The sequence below is a fragment of the Corylus avellana genome, chromosome ca3 (assembly GCF_901000735.1).
Source record: "Corylus avellana chromosome ca3, CavTom2PMs-1.0".
Taxonomy (NCBI): domain Eukaryota; kingdom Viridiplantae; phylum Streptophyta; class Magnoliopsida; order Fagales; family Betulaceae; genus Corylus; species Corylus avellana.
The window spans coordinates 17,356,333-17,375,079 of NC_081543.1; the positions used below are offsets into that span (position 1 = coordinate 17,356,333).

At 35.3% G+C, this 18,747-nt stretch overlaps 2 protein-coding genes across 4 annotated transcripts; both read left to right on the forward strand.

Moving 5' to 3' along the window:
- The first annotated feature begins 3,788 nt into the window (after positions 1-3,788).
- Positions 3,789-9,030, forward strand: LOC132174824 (solanesyl diphosphate synthase 2, chloroplastic-like). Of its 2 annotated transcripts, none has more exons than XM_059586512.1 (6): positions 3,789-4,327; positions 4,446-4,576; positions 5,852-5,979; positions 6,066-6,169; positions 7,896-8,023; positions 8,176-9,030. In XM_059586512.1, the coding sequence occupies exons 1-6, from the start codon at positions 4,096-4,098 to the stop codon at positions 8,722-8,724; spliced, it is 1,272 nt and encodes a 423-aa protein (XP_059442495.1). In that variant the 5' UTR covers positions 3,789-4,095; the 3' UTR covers positions 8,725-9,030. The 2 variants fall into 2 exon arrangements, with proteins under 2 accessions (XP_059442495.1, XP_059442496.1); XM_059586513.1 differs by having other exon boundaries at positions 4,452-4,576.
- Positions 9,031-11,631: 2,601 nt separating this feature from the next.
- Positions 11,632-16,471, forward strand: LOC132173278 (mitochondrial ATP-independent inner membrane protease subunit 1a). 2 transcript variants are annotated; one of them, XM_059584728.1, is made up of 5 exons: positions 11,632-11,791; positions 11,901-12,125; positions 14,778-14,888; positions 15,563-15,625; positions 16,195-16,471. In XM_059584728.1, the coding sequence occupies exons 1-4, from the start codon at positions 11,663-11,665 to the stop codon at positions 15,599-15,601; spliced, it is 504 nt and encodes a 167-aa protein (XP_059440711.1). In that variant the 5' UTR covers positions 11,632-11,662; the 3' UTR covers positions 15,602-15,625; positions 16,195-16,471. The 2 variants fall into 2 exon arrangements, with proteins under 2 accessions (XP_059440711.1, XP_059440712.1); XM_059584729.1 differs by having other exon boundaries at positions 11,702-11,791; positions 11,879-12,125.
- Positions 16,472-18,747: the final 2,276 nt, after the last annotated feature.

The following is an 18,747-nucleotide window of genomic DNA, read 5'->3' on the forward strand; positions in this document are numbered from 1 at the left end:
ATGTTGGGCCCCTCCTGGGCCTTTGTAGCTGCAGGGCTTTCATTGAGCTCGAATTAAGTTGTTGGGCTTCTCTTGGGCCTTGGGGAATTCCTAACCCAACAATAGTCCAGGTTCTGGAGACATTATATGCTTTTAATGATCATGAGCTGTTTTTTTATAACTAATTTAAAAAATCTATTAATCGGTAAATTCCTTATTTACCACATCAGCTATAATTTCTCAGGCAAAAAAGTTTGCCAAATGGATTATTGATCTGAGGTGACTTCGGCCCTGTTTGCCTAAGGAACGGAGCGGTACTGTAAATGTACTGAAAAGCCCCTCACACACCCCAATAAGCTGTAGAAATTTATTTCTATCTAACCAAACCACCGAACCACCCCCCTAACTTCTCCTTCTCTTTCAACGAAAAATTAAGAAAAAACAAAACAAAACTGCATCTACAGCTTCTTCTTCTAATAGGCTTCTTCCACAACTCCTCTTTCTCTTTCAACGAAAGAGAAAAAAAAAAAAAACAAACAAACAAACAAACTGCATCTACAACTTCTTCTTCTAGAACGCTTCTCCCATAGCTCATCTTTCTCTCTTCTTTCAACAAAAAATTAAAAAAAAAAAAAAACTGCATCTACAGCTTCTTCTTCCAGTAGACTTCTCTCACAACTCCTCTTTCTCTCATCTTTCAACGAAAAAAAAAAAAAAAAAAATGCATCTACAACTTCTTCTTCTTCTTCTTCTTCTAGTAGGCTTCTCCCACAACTCCACTTTCTCTCCTCTTTCTCTTTCAACGAAAAAGAATAAGAAAAAAAACAAAATTGCATCTACAACTTATTCTTCGATAATGTTCCAAAACTCCTCTTTCTCTTTCAACAAAAAAGAAAATAGGAGAGGGGCTTTTCCGGTGGTTTGGTTAGATAGGAATAAAGCTTATTGGGATGTGCAAGGGCTTTTCAGTTTTTTTGAAAATAGGAGAGTTCCTTAGGCAAACAGGGCCTTCATGACCAAATGGTGGCCCTTAGGATGGTTCGGTTCTGCTGTTCTCAAGGGTCAAATAATAATTTTTTAAAAAAAAAAAATTATTATTTTATTTATTATTTTTTTAAAAAAGTTGAATAATATTTTATTATTATTTATTTAATGGGGCATGTTGTATTACAGTAGGCGTTGGATCTCTTTCAAGAGATCTGACCCCTAATTTCAGGATCCTGGTCCCCCCAAGGAAGAAAAAGAAAGGGAAAAACTGCACACTGGATTCAATTGTACTATATATGTCAGACAATAGGTCATTGACTCCTGCAATGTACGGTGGAGATAAATTCATGGGATTTGGTTGTCACCCAAATTCAATAATTCATCTTCTACCACTTTTTATTTTTTTCTCTTTTATTTATTATTATTATTATTAAGATTGCGGGCCGGTTTTTATTATGCTTGCCTCCGACATCTGCCCACTCGCATAGGTTGCCCGTGAATGTCCAACCCACTATCCATGTGAAAGCGGATCGACCCAATAGCTATGTTTCTGGTTAAAGCGAAAAGCTCCGCGACTGTAATTTGAACGCGATCGCTCCAAAGCATAACAGGCGTGACCACATTTCACGCCTTTTTCATTTAAAAAAATTTAAGGGTCAGGGAAAGATGGTAATATTGTTCTCTGGCCAAAATCTAAAATAGTCCGACTAATTTATTTAAGGCTATATTGATTGAACTAATTCTATCTTTCTCTCTCCTCTGTTTTTTTTTTTTACTTAAAAAATTAAAAAAAAAAAAAATGAAAAAGCTGGCCAAATGTTAGCCCCGCACCGTAGCTGGAACAGTGCGGGGCTTTCCTTTGCCAAACATAGCTAATGTAAGCGTAACAAATATTATTCACCTGCTCCGCCTATATATGAAAAAATAAAAATAAAAAATTCATATCAAAACGACACTATTTCTAGAGAAAGGATTTTATACTAGAACTTTCATTTGCTTCCTCGTTCGAACAACAACCCTAAAAACAGAAAAATCCCTCCCCAAGCCATACCTTGCTTTCCCTCTCCTTGCAATTCCCTTTTGCTGCCACTTATCTATGCTGTCGTCATGATCTATCGGTCTCTCGCCCCCAATCTTGATGAGTAAGAGTATTATATCATTTTTTTTTTGGTCCACAGCTATCTCCTAATAAATAGTCTAGGGTGTCTAACCACCACGTGTTCCATATGAGTCATCCCCTAATAAGCCGACCGGAAATTTAATAAATCATGGGGAATAAATTGTACCAAAGGCTCTTCGGTCCACAAACCCATTTATTATCTTTCAAATGATTTGCAGGAGATACAATGAATCTCTGGGCTCTCTTTGTCAATGGCTTGGGAAAAGAAAAGTGGTCCAAGACTGATAACATTTGACTGATGGGTAAAAAAACGTAAGAATATTTGATATAAAAAAATATCAACTTGAGATGAATAGTATGAGACTTTTTTGGAGTCCATTGGCAAATACCGAGGGTTTTTTCTTATTTTAAAAAAATTTAGGGTTGTTTAATAAAATTAGAGGGGTATTTTTATCTTATTTAAAAAGTTTTAAGGTTGTTTTTTCTTTTTCTTGGCCTTAGAGGAAACATTGACATTCTTTAGTGTTTGAAGAGACATTGTGACAATCTAAAGTTTAAGAAATATTATTAATTGGATGGTAGCTTTTTTATAAAAATAAATTATTCTTAATTTTGAGGGAAAAACACATATACTTTTCTTAAATTGCCATCTCATTATCATTGTGAAATTCAAACTACCAATTATGTCAATGTCTTTCCCTAAACTACTAAAATAATGTCAATGTCTCTCCGATAACAAAATTACATTTCATAAAATAAAAAAAAAGAAAATGGAAAACGCTACATTTTCTCTTCTGGTTCTTTTCTCATCCTCCCACTTTTTAAAATCACTATTGGATCTGCGGGGTTCATCCCAAAATTATTAAAACTATAAAAAACTATTTAAAAAAAAATCTAAAAAATAAACAAAAACTGAGAAAAATCAAGGCGGTCATTTTAATTTTTTCAAAACAATTATTTTTTAATTTTTTTTTTGAACGTATAGTATAATGATATTTTAGTTTTATTGATAATTTTTAAGCTTATTTTTGTCTCACTAATCTTAGGAGACATGACATAATTGATTACTTGAAGAGACACCAACAACGCGGCAAGTACGAGAATGTTTGAAAAAGATAGGTATAATTTTTCCTAATTTTTAATTGGTATTAATTAAAAGGAAAAATGTAAAGTTACTCATTGTGGTTTACTTGATTTATAATTAGATCCCTATAGTATTAAAATGAACTCAAATATTCTGAAGATATGTAAAAAAAAATAATTTAGTCCCTACAGTCAAATTTCGTTAATTAATTTAATAGATTCTGTTAGTGTGACACTGACTTAAATATAATAAGTATCACAATTTTGTTGGCTTTAACGTTTTATGCTATCATAATCTGTTAAGTGAGTGAATGAAATTTGGTTGTTTCTAAATTATTTTTTTGATACATTTTAAAGATCTTTGAGTTCATTTTAATACCACGGAGGGAGAGTTAATTGTAAATCGGTAAACCACTTGTACTGATTGTGCATTTTTTCCTGAATTAAATATACACAATATCTGAGATTTGGAGCATATACTAAGTACTAATCAGAGATGCTGTTGAATTAAAAAGATCACTAGGCAACACGCATGACATGGCAAAACCTGATTCCAAAGATCTTCCCCAAATACTTGAAAAAGGAGTAGATTGCTTGGCTCCCATTTGACCACCAACTGCTATTACATGAAGCTGACCCACAGATAAGGCCGTTCGTTGCCTCTCACTCATACCTCCCAACACAAACGTAACTAAAATTCGACGTACGCCATGTGGGTTTCCTGGATCCACTCAATATAAATCCCACTTGTGTTCCCTCTCTGAAGAGAGAAGCTTTGTGAGCCGAAGACCCATTCGAAATCTCATTCAAAGTTTCTGCCTTTTAATGGCGACCCTCTTGCTGCCGGAAGTTTGAGCATATTTTGCATCTGGGTTTTTGATTTGAGAGTGAGATTTTGTGGTTTTCCTTTCTGGGTCTGGCTCAGAATGATGTCAATGACATGCCACAACCTTGATTCCGCCAGGACTGTGCTTGATTTGTTTGCTTCTGGCTGCTCTTCCAGTGCTTCGTTTAACCGGTCTTCAGTGAGGAATTATGCGCAGTCCAGTCGGAAGAGAAGTTGTAGAGGCTATGGGGCTAGGAAACTGCTTGGTAGACGGCGGGGCATCGCTCAGCGTAGAGTGTCTTCCACGAAGACCCCCGAGATTCTGCTTAATGGTACTAAATTTTGTTTTAAACCATAGTTTGGATTTGGTTTGGACACGGTATTGCTGCTTGTGTTATTGTCTTATATGTGCTAATAATATGAATGATAGCTTTCGTTTATGCTGCAAAGATACAGGGGTAGCTCAAGGTCCTCCACCAGTGTTGGGGTTCAAGAAAGAGTCGAGAAGTCCTGTTTCACTGACAAATTTGTTTGAAGTGGTCGCGGAGGACCTCCAGATTCTCAACCAAAATCTTCAGTCAGTGAGTACTCCTGAAATTTCTTGAGTTGGATGGCCTTCTAATTTTAGGTATTTTATGGTTTAGAGTGTGGTTATACCGTATACTTTTTCCTAGGAATGCTGTCATGACTCTAATTTTTGTTGGTGGTTGGTTGATTAACGCGTGCTGAGTTTGATTATATTCTATTTGTTGCAACTAGTTAGGGCGTGAAAAGAATGGGCGGTTAACTGTTTATTACATTATTTTGGTGTATGAGATTGCTTTTTCAACCTTTTCTTTTTTCTCCCAAGAAGTGAAAGTTGTATATATGTGCTCATGTGAGAAAGCAATACTCCACTAAGGAGCAAGAAAGTATTCTTGAGCCACTTTTGTTGGTATTGGTAATGGTAAAGGTCAAGTTTGAAGCGGGTAATGATGGTGGAGGCAGCGTAGAAGAGGTAGTGATAGCATTGTTCTGTGTAATGTTACCATAGACGAGGTGGCAATGGAGATCGGTTTTTATGGTTGTGCAGTGATGCCCCCAAGTACTCTGTGGTTGTTGTGGTTGGTCATTGGCAGAGATGGTGATGGTCATATGTATTTTGGTGTTTCGTATACCATTATTTGGCGTGATTCTATGGAACTGTCTATTATATCAATATTTATAAGTTTTAGAAGTTCTTTACCATGAAAAACTGAACTTTTATCTAAAAACGTAATTAAGTAGTAAAGAATAATTCTGATCATTTTTCCCGTCTTCGCAATTTATTAGGTTATGATCAAATTATGAACATGATATTATTTCCAGTTAAGCAGCCATTTATGCTTATCAGAGAAGATATAAAAGCAAAGAATTACACGATATAGCACATAGGAAAAATTCAAATCGCACAAGTTCCATCATATGGGTTTTCTAAAACCTTTTAACTCATCTTACGATGGCTATCTCTATGGTGCTGCCCCTCTACCATGACAAATATGCATCGTTATTTATGCTTTATTGGATTGTAACACCTTGAGAGTTGAAGGTTTTAATCCTGTCATAGGACTGTTTGATTCTCTCCTAAAATTGTATCTTGGCGGAGATACTCTACACATTAGTTCAAAAATCTTGCTTCCTATGTCCTCAAAAAAAGGGTAAGAATTTAAAGCTTGCTTGATGATGTTCCTCATCCATTTACTTAGTAATTTAAAAAATACTGGAGCCATCGCTTTGTCCTATATTTGTCCAATTTTCACTTATGTGGAGCTACCCATGTCTGCAATCATTTGAATATCTATTCTTAGTATTGTATCTGATGAAATATTTTATGGTAGATTGTTGGTGCAGAAAACCCAGTTCTGATGTCTGCTGCAGAGCAGATATTTGGTGCTGGTGGGAAGAGGATGAGACCAGCTTTGGTGTTCCTAGTGTCAAGAGCAACAGCAGAACTAGTTGGTTTAAAGTGAGTATTATCCAATGTCCTCAAAACACTCTGTTCTATATCATTTTGAACAAACACAAGTTTCATTTAATACTGCTTTACTCCAGGGAACTTACCGTGGAGCATAGGCGTTTGGCAGAGATAATTGAGATGATCCATACTGCAAGCTTAATTCATGATGATGTACTAGATGATAGCGACATACGGAGAGGTAAACTTTGACTCTTTACGTGAAAGTCACATCTTAAATCATATCGACACCACATTTTTGTGAAACGAGCACCTGTCCATAAGAGCTGGGCTAGTTTAGCTATTCCAACACTTACACCTGTCCATAAGAGCTGGGCTAGTTTAGCTATTCCAACACTTATTATATTGCATGCTGCTTCAAGCACACCCATGTTTTTGGAACTTCCATACCCCTTATTTTTTTTTTCAAAACATTGGCCATTGACAGTTACCTTAGTGGGTGTTTTCTGGTTAACAAATATTTTATCTAAAATGTGCTGTGAGAGAAGTTTCAATCCGGTAAAGAGCATTATAATGTTCATAATCATTCTTTGTATGTCGTGCCAAAAGTATTGTTAGTTTCCAGATCTACGTTTTGGCATTGTACTCCTAATTGTGGAATCTGAAGAACAAATGTTTCGTAATTATGTGAGGCTCTTCTCTGTACTTCACTGAAAGACATCCTTTTTTTTTGATAAGTTCACTGAAAGACATCCTTATAAGAATAAAGGTTACCAGTGTTTGTTGTGATTAGAAAACTATCTTTCGTAATATCTGTTCCCAGGTGGAAAGGAAGAAGGGTTCTATAGGTGGTCAAATGCATATAGTTAGACTGAGTCCCGAAAGAGCAAAAAGGGTGTAGCTGATCTTACCAAAAAAACCTATAGATATTTGGTAATTCTCATATAGCTTCCTGTTTCTAGTTTTGCGTTGTGTTTGCTTTTTAATGATACTACAAAAGAGAGACAGAGAAAATGTTTCATGTGACAACACATGTATCAACCTTCATAGATAACTATTGCACAGATATTCATGCTATTCAACCAGTCAAAAAATACTTGACGTGAATTTTTTTTTTTCTTCAGATTCCTATGTTCTTCTGCATCTATATCCTCTCTCTCTCTCTCTCTCTGTGGGTTAATGGGGACTTACCTGTTGAGATCCAGCTGAACATTTCCATGCAATCTACTGCATGAAAAGTTTTAACATTGCTATATGAACTTGCAGTTCCCTCCTCCCTAAAGCATTGTCTTCTTGAAGAAATGTCTTAGATAGTGCTGTAAAGGCATCTGTGCAGAATGGAGTATTCCCCAGCGCTTAAGCTCATATGCTGTCATATCTCTACTCACTCTCTTAATCCATGGAAATTACATCTTCAAAATTCTTTCATCTTGAATCTACATACACTCCTCTTTGTGGTTGCAGTTATTGGTTGTTTTGCAACATGTTCAGTTGGTGAGAGCCATGACTGAAAATTGAGACAATCATCACGATGATAATGGAAAATTGAATGGGATGAATTCATAATATTTTACAATGATCCTACTACATTTGACAAAGAAGATTAATTTCAATGTGCTACAAAACTCAAAATTAAGCTTTTCTCAAGACAAAATGGGGCGATTGGGTTCCCAAGGGACATCTATCTATTACACTCTGTATGAGCAGGCAGCTTATTATGTTGGGCCAAGAAATAAAGACTGCCCAATCTTTCCATAAATGCAAGTTAAAAAACTAAATAAGTTAAACCACCACATGTGGAGTAGCATGATCATGCCGTTTCAAGGATAAATGTGGTGAACAGCCAGGGTGCTGCACCCCATCTGGGCTGCCACAGTTGAATTTGTGACAAATTTGCTGTTTCTCTTTGTCATCCCTCCTTGTTCCTTTACATTTTCCCCTATCAATTTGAAGATGCTTATTTGCAGGGAAGGAAACTGTTCATCAACTGTATGGTACAAGAGTGGCGGTGCTGGCTGGGGACTTCATGTTTGCACAATCATCATGGTATCTTGCAAATCTTGAAAACCTGGAAGTCATTAAGCTCATCAGCCAGGTAAATTCCATCAATTTTCATATATCAGAAACCTTTGCAAACCACCTTAAAAAGTGTTCTCTAAATGCCTTTTCAATTCACAATTAGGAGGGCATAGAGGTTAGAAACTTGCAACCTGTAGTTTATTTGTCCTTTTACTACTGCAATCGCAGGTTATTAAAGATTTTGCAAGTGGCGAAATAAAGCAGGCATCTAGCTTGTTCGATTGTGACACCGAACTCGAAGAATATTTGCTCAAGAGCTACTACAAAACAGCCTCCTTAATAGCTGCTAGTACCAAAGGAGCTGGTATTTTTAGTGGGGTTGACAGCAGTATTAGTCAGAAAATGTATGAATATGGTAAGAATCTTGGTCTGTCATTCCAAGTCATAGATGACATATTGGATTTCACGCAGTCAGCAGAGCAGCTGGGGAAGCCAGCAGGCAGTGACCTTGTTAAAGGGAACCTGACTGCACCTGTAATTTTTGCTCTGGAGAAAGAGCCAAAACTGAGAGAAATAATTGAATCTGAATTTAGTGAGCCTGGTTCCCTTGATGAAGCCATTGGATTGATTAAAAGTAGTGGGGGCATTGAGAGAGCACAACAATTAGCTGAAGAGAAGGCTGATCTTGCTATCCAAAATCTCCAATGTCTTCCTCAAAGTGCCTTTAGAGTAGCTCTTGAGGAGATGGTGATGTACAATCTTGAGCGGATTGATTAGTTGGATATGTTTTGACAAACAAGCTAGTGCTTGATAGAATATCCATTGTTGATGATGGGTCCTGGAGCATGAGGAGAAAGGTTTTGTCTTCAACCCCCTGCCAGTAGGACCACCATTTTCTGCACATCAGTCCCTGCTTCACCATAAACAAGTTGCCTGTGACTGGTTGTATATTCTTTATAGGCAATCGAGCTTTCACTTGAGCTCGTTATATTGTTTATTCAAATTACAGCTCTATTGGAAAATGGCCTAATAATAAAATAACAATACGTCTTAGTCGTACAATATATACTTGGAGGTAACCAATTATGATGTTGAGCAGTATATTTTTTATTTATTTTTTGGCACTTCCAAAATTACATTTCCTGATGTAATAGTGAAAATTACCATTGTATGCTCTTGCAAATACACAAGACACTGTCATGCAAGCATACGTGCGTGCTTTTGCACAAGAACGAACACAGATATTTGATTTTGTGTTTGAATGATGAGTGAAATCGAGTTTATATTACAGCTTTAACAGTGCCTAGAGGCTAGAGGATGTATATTATATATATATTTTGACATGTCCGCATAAGGGGAATGAAAGAAGGGAAAGAGATTAGAACTAGTGACTTTTGCTTCATAAGGCATGGTTTTCAGTTGATTGAGTTCCTTCTTGAAAATGTTAGTTGATGTATTTGGATCATCTCGGGTTTAAAAAATGATTTTACTCCATACATCTGTCATTCAAGAACCATTTTAAATTCAATTATTACTATGAGCTGAGGCAAATTTATTAACCATTTTTATCAACGATTAGAGGTTAGAGGACGTATTTGGATCATCTTTAGTTTATTTTAATTGGGGAAGAGCCAATCCATGTAAATGTGAAATTACAATTCTATCCTCCCATTAACATGGACCGGCTTCTTTTCGGTTTAAATAAACTGGAGATGATCAATTTCCTTAGAGGATATGATATCATTTATACCGTTAGATGTAACATTCTTAAATTCTTATATATATATATATATATATATAATTTTTTTTTTTTTTCATTTCAAGTAAAAAAAAAAAATTTTTGTGCGGATGTCAGTGACAGCTTATTCTCTTGTGAGCTCTTTCCTACTAAGGAATTTCATATTCATAATAATCACAAACTACGTCAACATAAATGCTCATATTTAGCCAAATAACATGCTAAATTAAGTATCACACACGTTTACCAATGTTTAAGTAGTTTCTAATAAATAACTAAAAACATTTTATTTATTGGAAACATACAGGAAAAAAAAAACTCAGAGAGTGACTTTTCTAAGGAAGTAGTGTTAATTCAAAATTAAGTAGTGAAATGCTATTATTATTATTATTATTATTTTTATTTGGCGTCCATTTTCACTCTTTTTTTTAAAGGGTTTAATACTCTTTTATCTCTTATGGTTTTAACACTTTATTTTTTCACTCATAGGGTTTTATTTTTATTACAGGAGGTATCTGTGGTTTTCATTAAGACTAAGATGATACATTCGTTAAAATTCCGTTCAAAACTTAACAGAGCACCACGTCAACACTAATCAAATGTCGCCACGTGTCATATAATTAATTAATTAATTATTTTTTTTTAAAAAAAAAAAGATTTTTTTTTTTTGTTTTTGGGGTGGCCAAGAAGCCCAAGCGACCCCCAAGGAGCCCAAACCTCCCTCTCTAGCCAAAACTCGTGTCTCTTCGAGCTCTATGAGTCCACCAACGCCAGCCTCTTCCGACAACCCAGAGGCAACCCAGGTGAAGAATCGTTTTTCCTCCCTCAACTTCTTGCTCAAAATTTTTAATAAGATTTTTTATTTACTGCGGAGGTGGGCATCCATTTGTCTGCAACAGCTGTTTGTTTGTTGCGGAGGTGGGTATCCACATAGCCTTGTTAAATAGCGATGCGAGAACTTTTGATCCTTATGATCCGTGGGGTGGCTGGCCACTCCCAAACCGGCCAGATGGGGTGGCCCGGTCACCTCCATAGCCACAAACCAAGCCTAAAAAAAATATATATTTTTTAAATATAATTTTTAATTTTTTAAAAATATTCAAAAAAAATTAAATATACGACACGCCGACAATTTGACGGCTAAGTAACGTAACTTTCATTAAGCTTATATCAAATTTTAACGGAGCTACCAATGAATGAAATTAAATTTCAAGGAGAACAAAATAAAGAGTTGCAATCCTAAGAAGCAAAAAAATATTTAACCTTTTAAATGGGTTAAATACTAAATTAGTCCATGAATTTATTATTTTATTTTTTTTCAGTTTTCATTTTATCACAGGAGGTCCCTGTGGTTTTGATAATAGACTAAATTAGTCCTTCGTCAGTTGACTTAATAGAATTCCATGTAAACCAATCAAATGTTGATATGTGACACCTACTTAATTTTTTTTTTTTAAATTAAAAAAAATATATATTTTCCAAAAACATTAAAAAATAATAATAATAAAAAAAAAAAAATTGGGGGTGGAAGGGGTGGCTTCCACCCCCTTGGAGCAAAGGGGGTGGCCGAAACCACCCCCAGTGGGTACTGGGGGTGGCCGAGCCACCCCCATGGAGCCTAGGGGGTGGCCGAAACCCACCCCCAAATTTTTTTTTAAAAAATTAAGTAGGTGTCACGTGTCAACATTTGATTGGTCACGTGGAATTCAGTTAAGTCAACTAACGGTCAACTGACGAAAGACTAGTTTATTATCAAAACCACAAAGACCTCCTGTGATAAAAATGAAACCCTATAAAAAAAAAAAAAATAATAATGGAACCACATAGATTAATTTAGTATTTAACCCTTTTTAAATTCACCATTGGATTTGACACGTGGGTTCTATGGTAAATTTATCGAGCCCTTTCTTTTCACAATATCTATATGCTTTGGCGAGGGACACAGCTTGAGAGAGAGAGAGAGAGAGAGAGAGAGAGATGAGATTAGTGAATTACATGAGACAATGGAGAAGCGTAGCGAAGGAGGCGTTGGATCGTACCGCCATCGTAGCCAAATTCCTCTGCTTGCTTCACGTCACCAACAACTACCTCTGCTCCCCTACTCTCGTCTGTTACCCTATCCTTTTTTTCAATCTCTCCCTTTTTTTTTTTTTTTTTTGTTGTTGTTGTTGTTGTTGATTTTGTGAAGAACAGGGCACTTATCATGTGGCTGCAGGTGTACGGTCCTAGTATGCTCCCGACCTTGAATCTTACCGGTGACGTGCTGTTAACCGAGCACCTGTCGCCCAGGCTTGGGAAGGTCGGCTCCGGAGATGTCGTGCTGGTTCGCTCTCCTGTGGACCCCAGAAAGACGCTCACCAAGCGGGTTGTGGGCATGGAGGGTGATAGGGTCACCTTCTTTGTGGATCCCCTGCACACTGACAGGTGTCAATCCGCTGTGGTATGATCCTCAAACTATTCTACTTTGCTCCATTTGGGATGCTAGGATTTGTAATCTTGAATTTGACTGCCACCCCTTGACCCTTTGCATACTGGTTTTTGGGCTAATAAGCTTCACTTAGACAGTCCTGAATGCCCGACAGCCATATTTGCAGCTTTTATGAATACGCGGAAGTGGATGAACACTTAGGGTTCGTTTGGAACGCTGAATGGCTATTACATTAGGAAAAATGAAATGCCTTCAATAAGAATGGAAGAAGGTGGAATAAAATAGCTTGATGTTAAAGTATACATATACTCTTAACACTTGGAATACCCATTCTCATGACTTAACATTGTTGGATGCTAATTTGGTTAAACTTTTAACCCTTAAGATCATAACATTTCACTATGCTTTTGGATTTGACGTCCAAGCGGCCCACTCTATCGATACTAACACGTTAGTAGCCATTTTTCTTTTGACAGTGCCACTCACTTATCGATACTCAATTACTTAACACTATATCCATACATAGTACCAAGACATTTTAATCCAACTTCTAGGCCGCTTCCTTCGTGACTTGAACTTGTGACATGGTGCCTGCAATGGTACCAATTGTTAAGGGCCTAACCATTGATTCAAAAACCCTAAGATTGTTGAATAATGATTTGGTTAAACTCTTAACGTATTTCTATACAGACTTAAATAACAATTATATGGTGCACAAAGGATTGTGACTAAAATTGGGTTCTTATATCGAAATCCCTTTATCAGGCTATCCACAAAATTCCATCAATCTTAACTTATTGCTCTGGTGTAAATCAATTCCTAGAATCCACTAAATTCATTTTTGCTGCTCTGATAGTAAATTTACTACTAGGGTCTGCAGGGGTGATCGCTCTGACACAACCCTATCACAACTAAAACTTTGATTTCAAACTGATTTATACAACTGTACATTGCAATTTAGTTTTCTTAACTAAACAGGGTTGAGTATCTCTTGCACATCTCGTCTTCCAGCTCCCAAGATGCCTCCTCTACTTCATGATTTCCCCACAAAACCTTTACCAATGCAATGCTCTTATGCTGTTCCCATCATTAATCGTGGCTTTAAAATATGGAAGGAAGTATTAACAATACAAGCATCAGTTATAAAATTTTCTGACATGTTTCAAAAATCATTAATTTGGCTGAAAGCATATTTACAACTTATTAGGATTTTTCAAGTGTTTACTTATTAAGTCGTGGACTTATTCTTCCACTTCTAAATTCTATTTAGAAAGAAACAAGGAATGGTACCTATCCACAGGAATAGAAAGCAGTACTAAGATAGGGGCTTTGACTTGGTGCCCTGAACATCAGTAAGGGATAAGGTAAAATTTAGTATGGTTGAAAGGTACATATTATTGTATGTTATTAAGTGATGCTGGTCAAAACACCCACCCTTCCCAATTCGACCAACTCAATTGAAGATGGTCAATTTCGAACATTGCTTGAAAGGGGCTCACCTACCAGTTAATTGGAGGGTTGGCTATCAAGTGATGGGTGTTGGGAACCGACTCTCCCCCAGCCTGACCAACCGCTGCCTTATATGGTGGTGGGATGTGAGATTAGATCTCACTCTCTGCCACTAAATTCTGGTGGTGGGTTCATGGCACCACTCATACTGATAAGCTGGCTGCACCATTGGTGTCACTGTAGTTAGAGAGCCCTAACATGGTTGGTTGGTTCAAGGGGGCATTTCGAACCGCTGGCACTTGTCATTTGGTCATCGGAAACTATCAGCAATTACCCAAGGGAGCCAATTCCCACCCCTAGCACTAAGGCCAATGTGACTGATTGACTCAAAATACTTGATATTCCATTAATCGAAGTTTGAATTCCTTGAATACAATGAAGCATATTTATAGAAACTCGTTGACTCTTTTTTCTTGATAAGTAATAACCAGTTTTATTAAAAGCGTAAGGCGCCCCAAAGTACACAGGTAGTATACAAAATGATCACTTAACTAGAAAAGGAAAAACGAGTAAGGAAATCATCATAACTAATCGACATCGAGGATAAATGTGCTACAGTCCAAAGATACAAAGTATGAAAACAATACAATAAAATTTCCTCCAAGGTCCACTCAAAATCCTCAAAACACCTATTACTCATTGACTCTTTTTTTTTGATAAGTACTCATTGACTCTTAATCTACTGAAACTAAGACTTGTGGTTTAACTTGTAAGCATATTCTTAGTAAAACCCAATAAAAGACTCAAGTACTATTAAAAATAATCTAGAAGTTAAAACATAATTAATAAGTTAATACCAAAATTATAATTATGCTTCGGAATTTTATGAAGTTTCATATCTGCCCCTACACATAAAAATGACCATAGCTCATAAGCTATTGACTGCATTTAAAAACTTTTTTTTGTCCCTGTAGACACTTATATTATAAGTTTCAAAAGCATATAGATCTTGCTTCGATCAGATGTTGCATGATGGCCCAACACATGAAAAGCTCTTAAGTTGCCAAAACTGAAATTCAATCTAAAGGCAGCAACTTGACCTTTTTCCTATGGCTGGATCATCTTCTCCTTGTTAGTTATTTTCATCTTTTTTTTTTTTTTACCAATTCTAAGATGATTAATCGGTTGCTTTATTTATATGGGTTGAACAAATAGGTCCCAAAGGGGCACGTTTGGATTCAGGGTGATAACATGTATGCCTCAAGTGATTCACGCCATTTTGGGCCTGTTCCTTATGGTCTTATTCAAGGAAAAGTGTTTTTCCGGGTAAGTGTTTTTCATGCTGCTTATTTTCAGAATTTAGTGATTTTGTAATCTGTTCCCCCTCAGCCCGGTAATATTTGTGATAAGCATTGCTTCTAATTGTACTTTCAGTTTTGAAAGAACTTTCTTCATAGAATTTTTTTGGTGAATGTGTGGTTTTATTTACTTTGTTGGTATTGATGGCCTCACGGAAATGTTTCAAGTCAATCTTTGGGCTTTTGCAATTATTTTGACCCTTGTTCTGATTTAGTTCACTATTACTTCTCCTAAGAAACATCAAGGTATTGAATAAATTTGCGTCAATACTTAAAATGAGAGGCGTGTACTACATTGTTTGCTTAAATAATAATGTGGTTAAAGACGGTCTCATTTATTTGTTCTAGGAGTCTAATGATTTGATATTTTACAAGATTTTGAATCGGTATTAAGATTTAATAACTTGAATGAATCCCCCTTTCCCTTGCAGCCTTGCTTGCTTAAAAAAAAAAAAAAAAAAAAAAAAAAAAACTTGAATGAATGCGGTTTTAGATCATCGTGGGGTATTTACTACAATCCACTTGTCATAGGGTAACTGGGTAACTAACAAGCAATCTGTAGTAACTTCTTTTCTTTTTCCTTATTTACTGGTTTAGTATTTTATCCACTTAAAAGTTTTTTCCCCCTTTTTTGATCATCAGGTATGGCCACCCAATGGCTTTGGATTATTGGAGCAATGAGAATGATGAAGATTATACATGAAGGTATAGCTGGCATGCATTACTTTGAATTCTCCATGTGTGCCATCTGAAGGAAATCTTGTTAATGTGATTTATAAGGAACTGTTATTGCCTTTTGGCTAGGCTGAAAAGCATAGACACTCTTCAGGGCGAGACTAACGTTGAAAGTGGCTCAATTCCGTTAATGGAAGAGCTATGGAAGAAAAACGTTAGAACTAGGAAGTGTGTCTTGGCCTAGATATTGAGATAAAAGCCATGGAAAACATAGCCTACCAAATCTGTCCGAATGAGTAGTATTCACACCAGTGGCCTATCCTTCTAAGCTCATAAGAAAGATTAGAGAGTGGTCAACCACTCTCCTTGGCCTTCCTCTTGAGCCATGTGAAGAGGAATTTCAAAATTCTAATAATCCAACAAAGAAATAAATTGGAGTACATCTGGGTAGATGGATGAATCAGCTGATGATAATCTTGATTAAGTAGGAATTATATTCGGATGATATCAGTTTAAATTGTTGTAAGGCATGGTAGCAGTGTGTAACATTTTTTGTGTATTTAACTTGAGAACTGTTGATTACATTTTTTGTGTGCCAGATCAATGCCAGGTCAACAAACTTTGCAACGTCAATCAATGACATGTCATCCACCCCTTAAAACAAAGGCCGCCTACAATGAATGAAAGAAAAAGTACAAACCCTTTTAGAGCTCAAATGGTCAAAATTCATGTTATAGAGATGAAGGGAGATGGATCAAATTGCGTCTTAAAATTAGACCTTCAATTATTCTAGCATTGAATTGTTTTGACATTTGGTAGGCGGTAATTTTTATTTCATTGGTTAAGCGAATCGACTTAAGGGTTCGTTTGATAGACGATTTTGTTTTTGTTTTGGTTCGATACTGTAGCAAAAAGTAATTGATGTGAAAAAACAAGTAAGAATGTTTAGTATGGAAAAATAATTTTTTTTTTTTTTTTTGTAGTGATTTTTTTATTTGAATAGTAATAAAAAATGATTGATGTGATGTAAAAAAATAAGAGAATATTAAAGAAGTGAAAAAGTGAGATGAATAGTGTAGTGCCAAAATCATAGAAAAACGTTTATCAAAATAAAGCGTAACTGACTTTTGCCGTCAATAGTTTTTTATATAACTTCTTTAGCCCAAAAACATGTCTCATAAACATTTGTTCAACCCAAAAAGCAACCATATTGGCCGAAAAATAATTTTTGCCCATAAAAATGGGCTTGACCCAATATCAAAATTCTTCAACTTATTGACTTAACGATCTGCATTTAATTGACTTTGAGTTAACTAACTTAATTGAAATAATCAAAATTTATTCATGTAAGTATGAAGTTGGTCAATTAACCGATTTAATTGACTTTCTCAATTCGAAGAAAAAAAATACTCTTATTGTCACCGATTTAATTGATATCTAGTCCTAAATGTTAATACGGTGTGAACACCATGCGCACGATTTGATCAATCTAGCACGTGACAAATAAAATATAGTTAAATTTGACAATAAATTGATAGAGAGAGATCTATTTAAAATTTGGAAAAAACTAAGGATCAAATTGTTGAAATTAAAAATTAGGGAAAGTTCAAACTACTATCCAAATGATAATGTTTTTTTAAACTTTCAATTGTGACAATGTCCTCTTCAAACTACCAAAGTATTGTCAATGTCCTCATAATGGCGAAACTACCCTTAGTAAATTAAAAACAAAAAATACTAAAACTTCTAGAAAAAGCCTAAAAAAAAAAAAAAATCTTTTTTATAATAAAAAATAAAAATTTTGATTTTTTTAATATAAAAATTGATTTTTATTTATTTATTTTTCTTTTATAAATTTTAAATACAAATTTTCGTTTTTTAAAAAATTAAAAATTTTCGTGATTTTTTTTTGTTTTTTAAAACAAAATAAAAAAATCGTTTTTTAAAAATAAAAATTTCTGTTTGAAAAAAATAAATTCGTTTAAACAAAATTAAATTTTTTTGTTTTAAAAAAATAATAAATTGTTTTTTATTAAAATTTTCGTTTCTTTTTTTTAAAAAATTATTATTATTATTATTATTATTATTATTATTATTATTATTGAATTTATAGGAATATTTTTGTCTTATTAAGAAATATATAAGGACATTTTTATTTTTTTGATAGCTTTGGGTTGACATTGACAATGTTTTGGTAGTTTGGGAGGACATTATTGCAGTTAAAAGTTTCGGGAGACATTGTCAATTGGTTAGTAATTTGAGGGGATATGGACTTTACCCTTAAAAATTTAAAGACTAAACTTGAAATCATGGGAAAATCTAAAGATTAAATTTGATTTCTCAAAAAAAATAAAAAAAATAAATAAATAAATAAAGATGTTTTTTTTTTTTTGTTGAAGGAAAATCATTCTTATCTCATTAATAGAGGAATCAAGAGCATTAAAACTCTTACAATCACAGAACATAACGTTCTGAAAGATCCTAACCGAAGCTAAAAGATCAAAGTCGTAACTAAAAGATTACACATCAAAGACATCAAACATCCGCTAACCTATAATTAATCTTCAGTTGGAATAACAGATTTGCGTTAGGCAGACACAAACTAATGTATAGGTAGTTCTTATTCCTCGACCCTGGAATCAAAAGGACCCCATGCCGACACACATACTCTTGAACTTGAAAGTCAGGATATCGTTCACATCCACAACCCCAGGGGTCTGGACCAAAATAACAAGCGAGTAGTTCAAGAAAGAGGACATGGCCTTATTACAAGCATCAAGAAAAACAAGAAAAATACACTGAAAATCAAAGCAATACAACTAAAAATTTAAAAATATGAGCACACTAGGAGGATGACAGCAGCCGGAAGAAAAGCTGATCGCGTGCTTGCTGGAAATTGATGTGTAGATGGCGTTGGAAGCACATCGCGATGGGGACGCGTGAAAAGACCTAGCAGAAGACAGTAAGCGGCAAAGCTGGCGCGGAGGAGATTGGTGGCGCACTCAAAGAAATTGGGGGGAAGTTTGAGTGAATACCCCATGAGCGGCACCCACAAAGTGTGCCCAAACAAATACTTAGCAAGAAAAAATAAATAAGCAGACAAAGAACAACAACAGAGAAAAGAAGCGAAATCCAAAAACAAACACAAAAAA

Excerpts from the sequence above, each read along its gene's own strand:
- LOC132173278 (XM_059584728.1), top strand. The coding sequence starts at position 11,663 with ATGAGATTAGTGAATTACATGAGACAATGGAGAAGCGTAGCGAAGGAG. Across the intron at positions 11,792-11,900 it reads ACCTCTGCTCCCCTACTCTC|GTGTACGGTCCTAGTATGCT; the intron begins GTCTGTTACCCT and ends ATGTGGCTGCAG. Across the intron at positions 12,126-14,777 it reads ACAGGTGTCAATCCGCTGTG|GTCCCAAAGGGGCACGTTTG; the intron begins GTATGATCCTCA and ends TTGAACAAATAG.
- LOC132174824 (XM_059586512.1), top strand. The coding sequence starts at position 4,096 with ATGATGTCAATGACATGCCACAACCTTGATTCCGCCAGGACTGTGCTT. Across the intron at positions 4,328-4,445 it reads CCCCGAGATTCTGCTTAATG|ATACAGGGGTAGCTCAAGGT; the intron begins GTACTAAATTTT and ends TATGCTGCAAAG. Across the intron at positions 8,024-8,175 it reads TCATTAAGCTCATCAGCCAG|GTTATTAAAGATTTTGCAAG; the intron begins GTAAATTCCATC and ends CTGCAATCGCAG.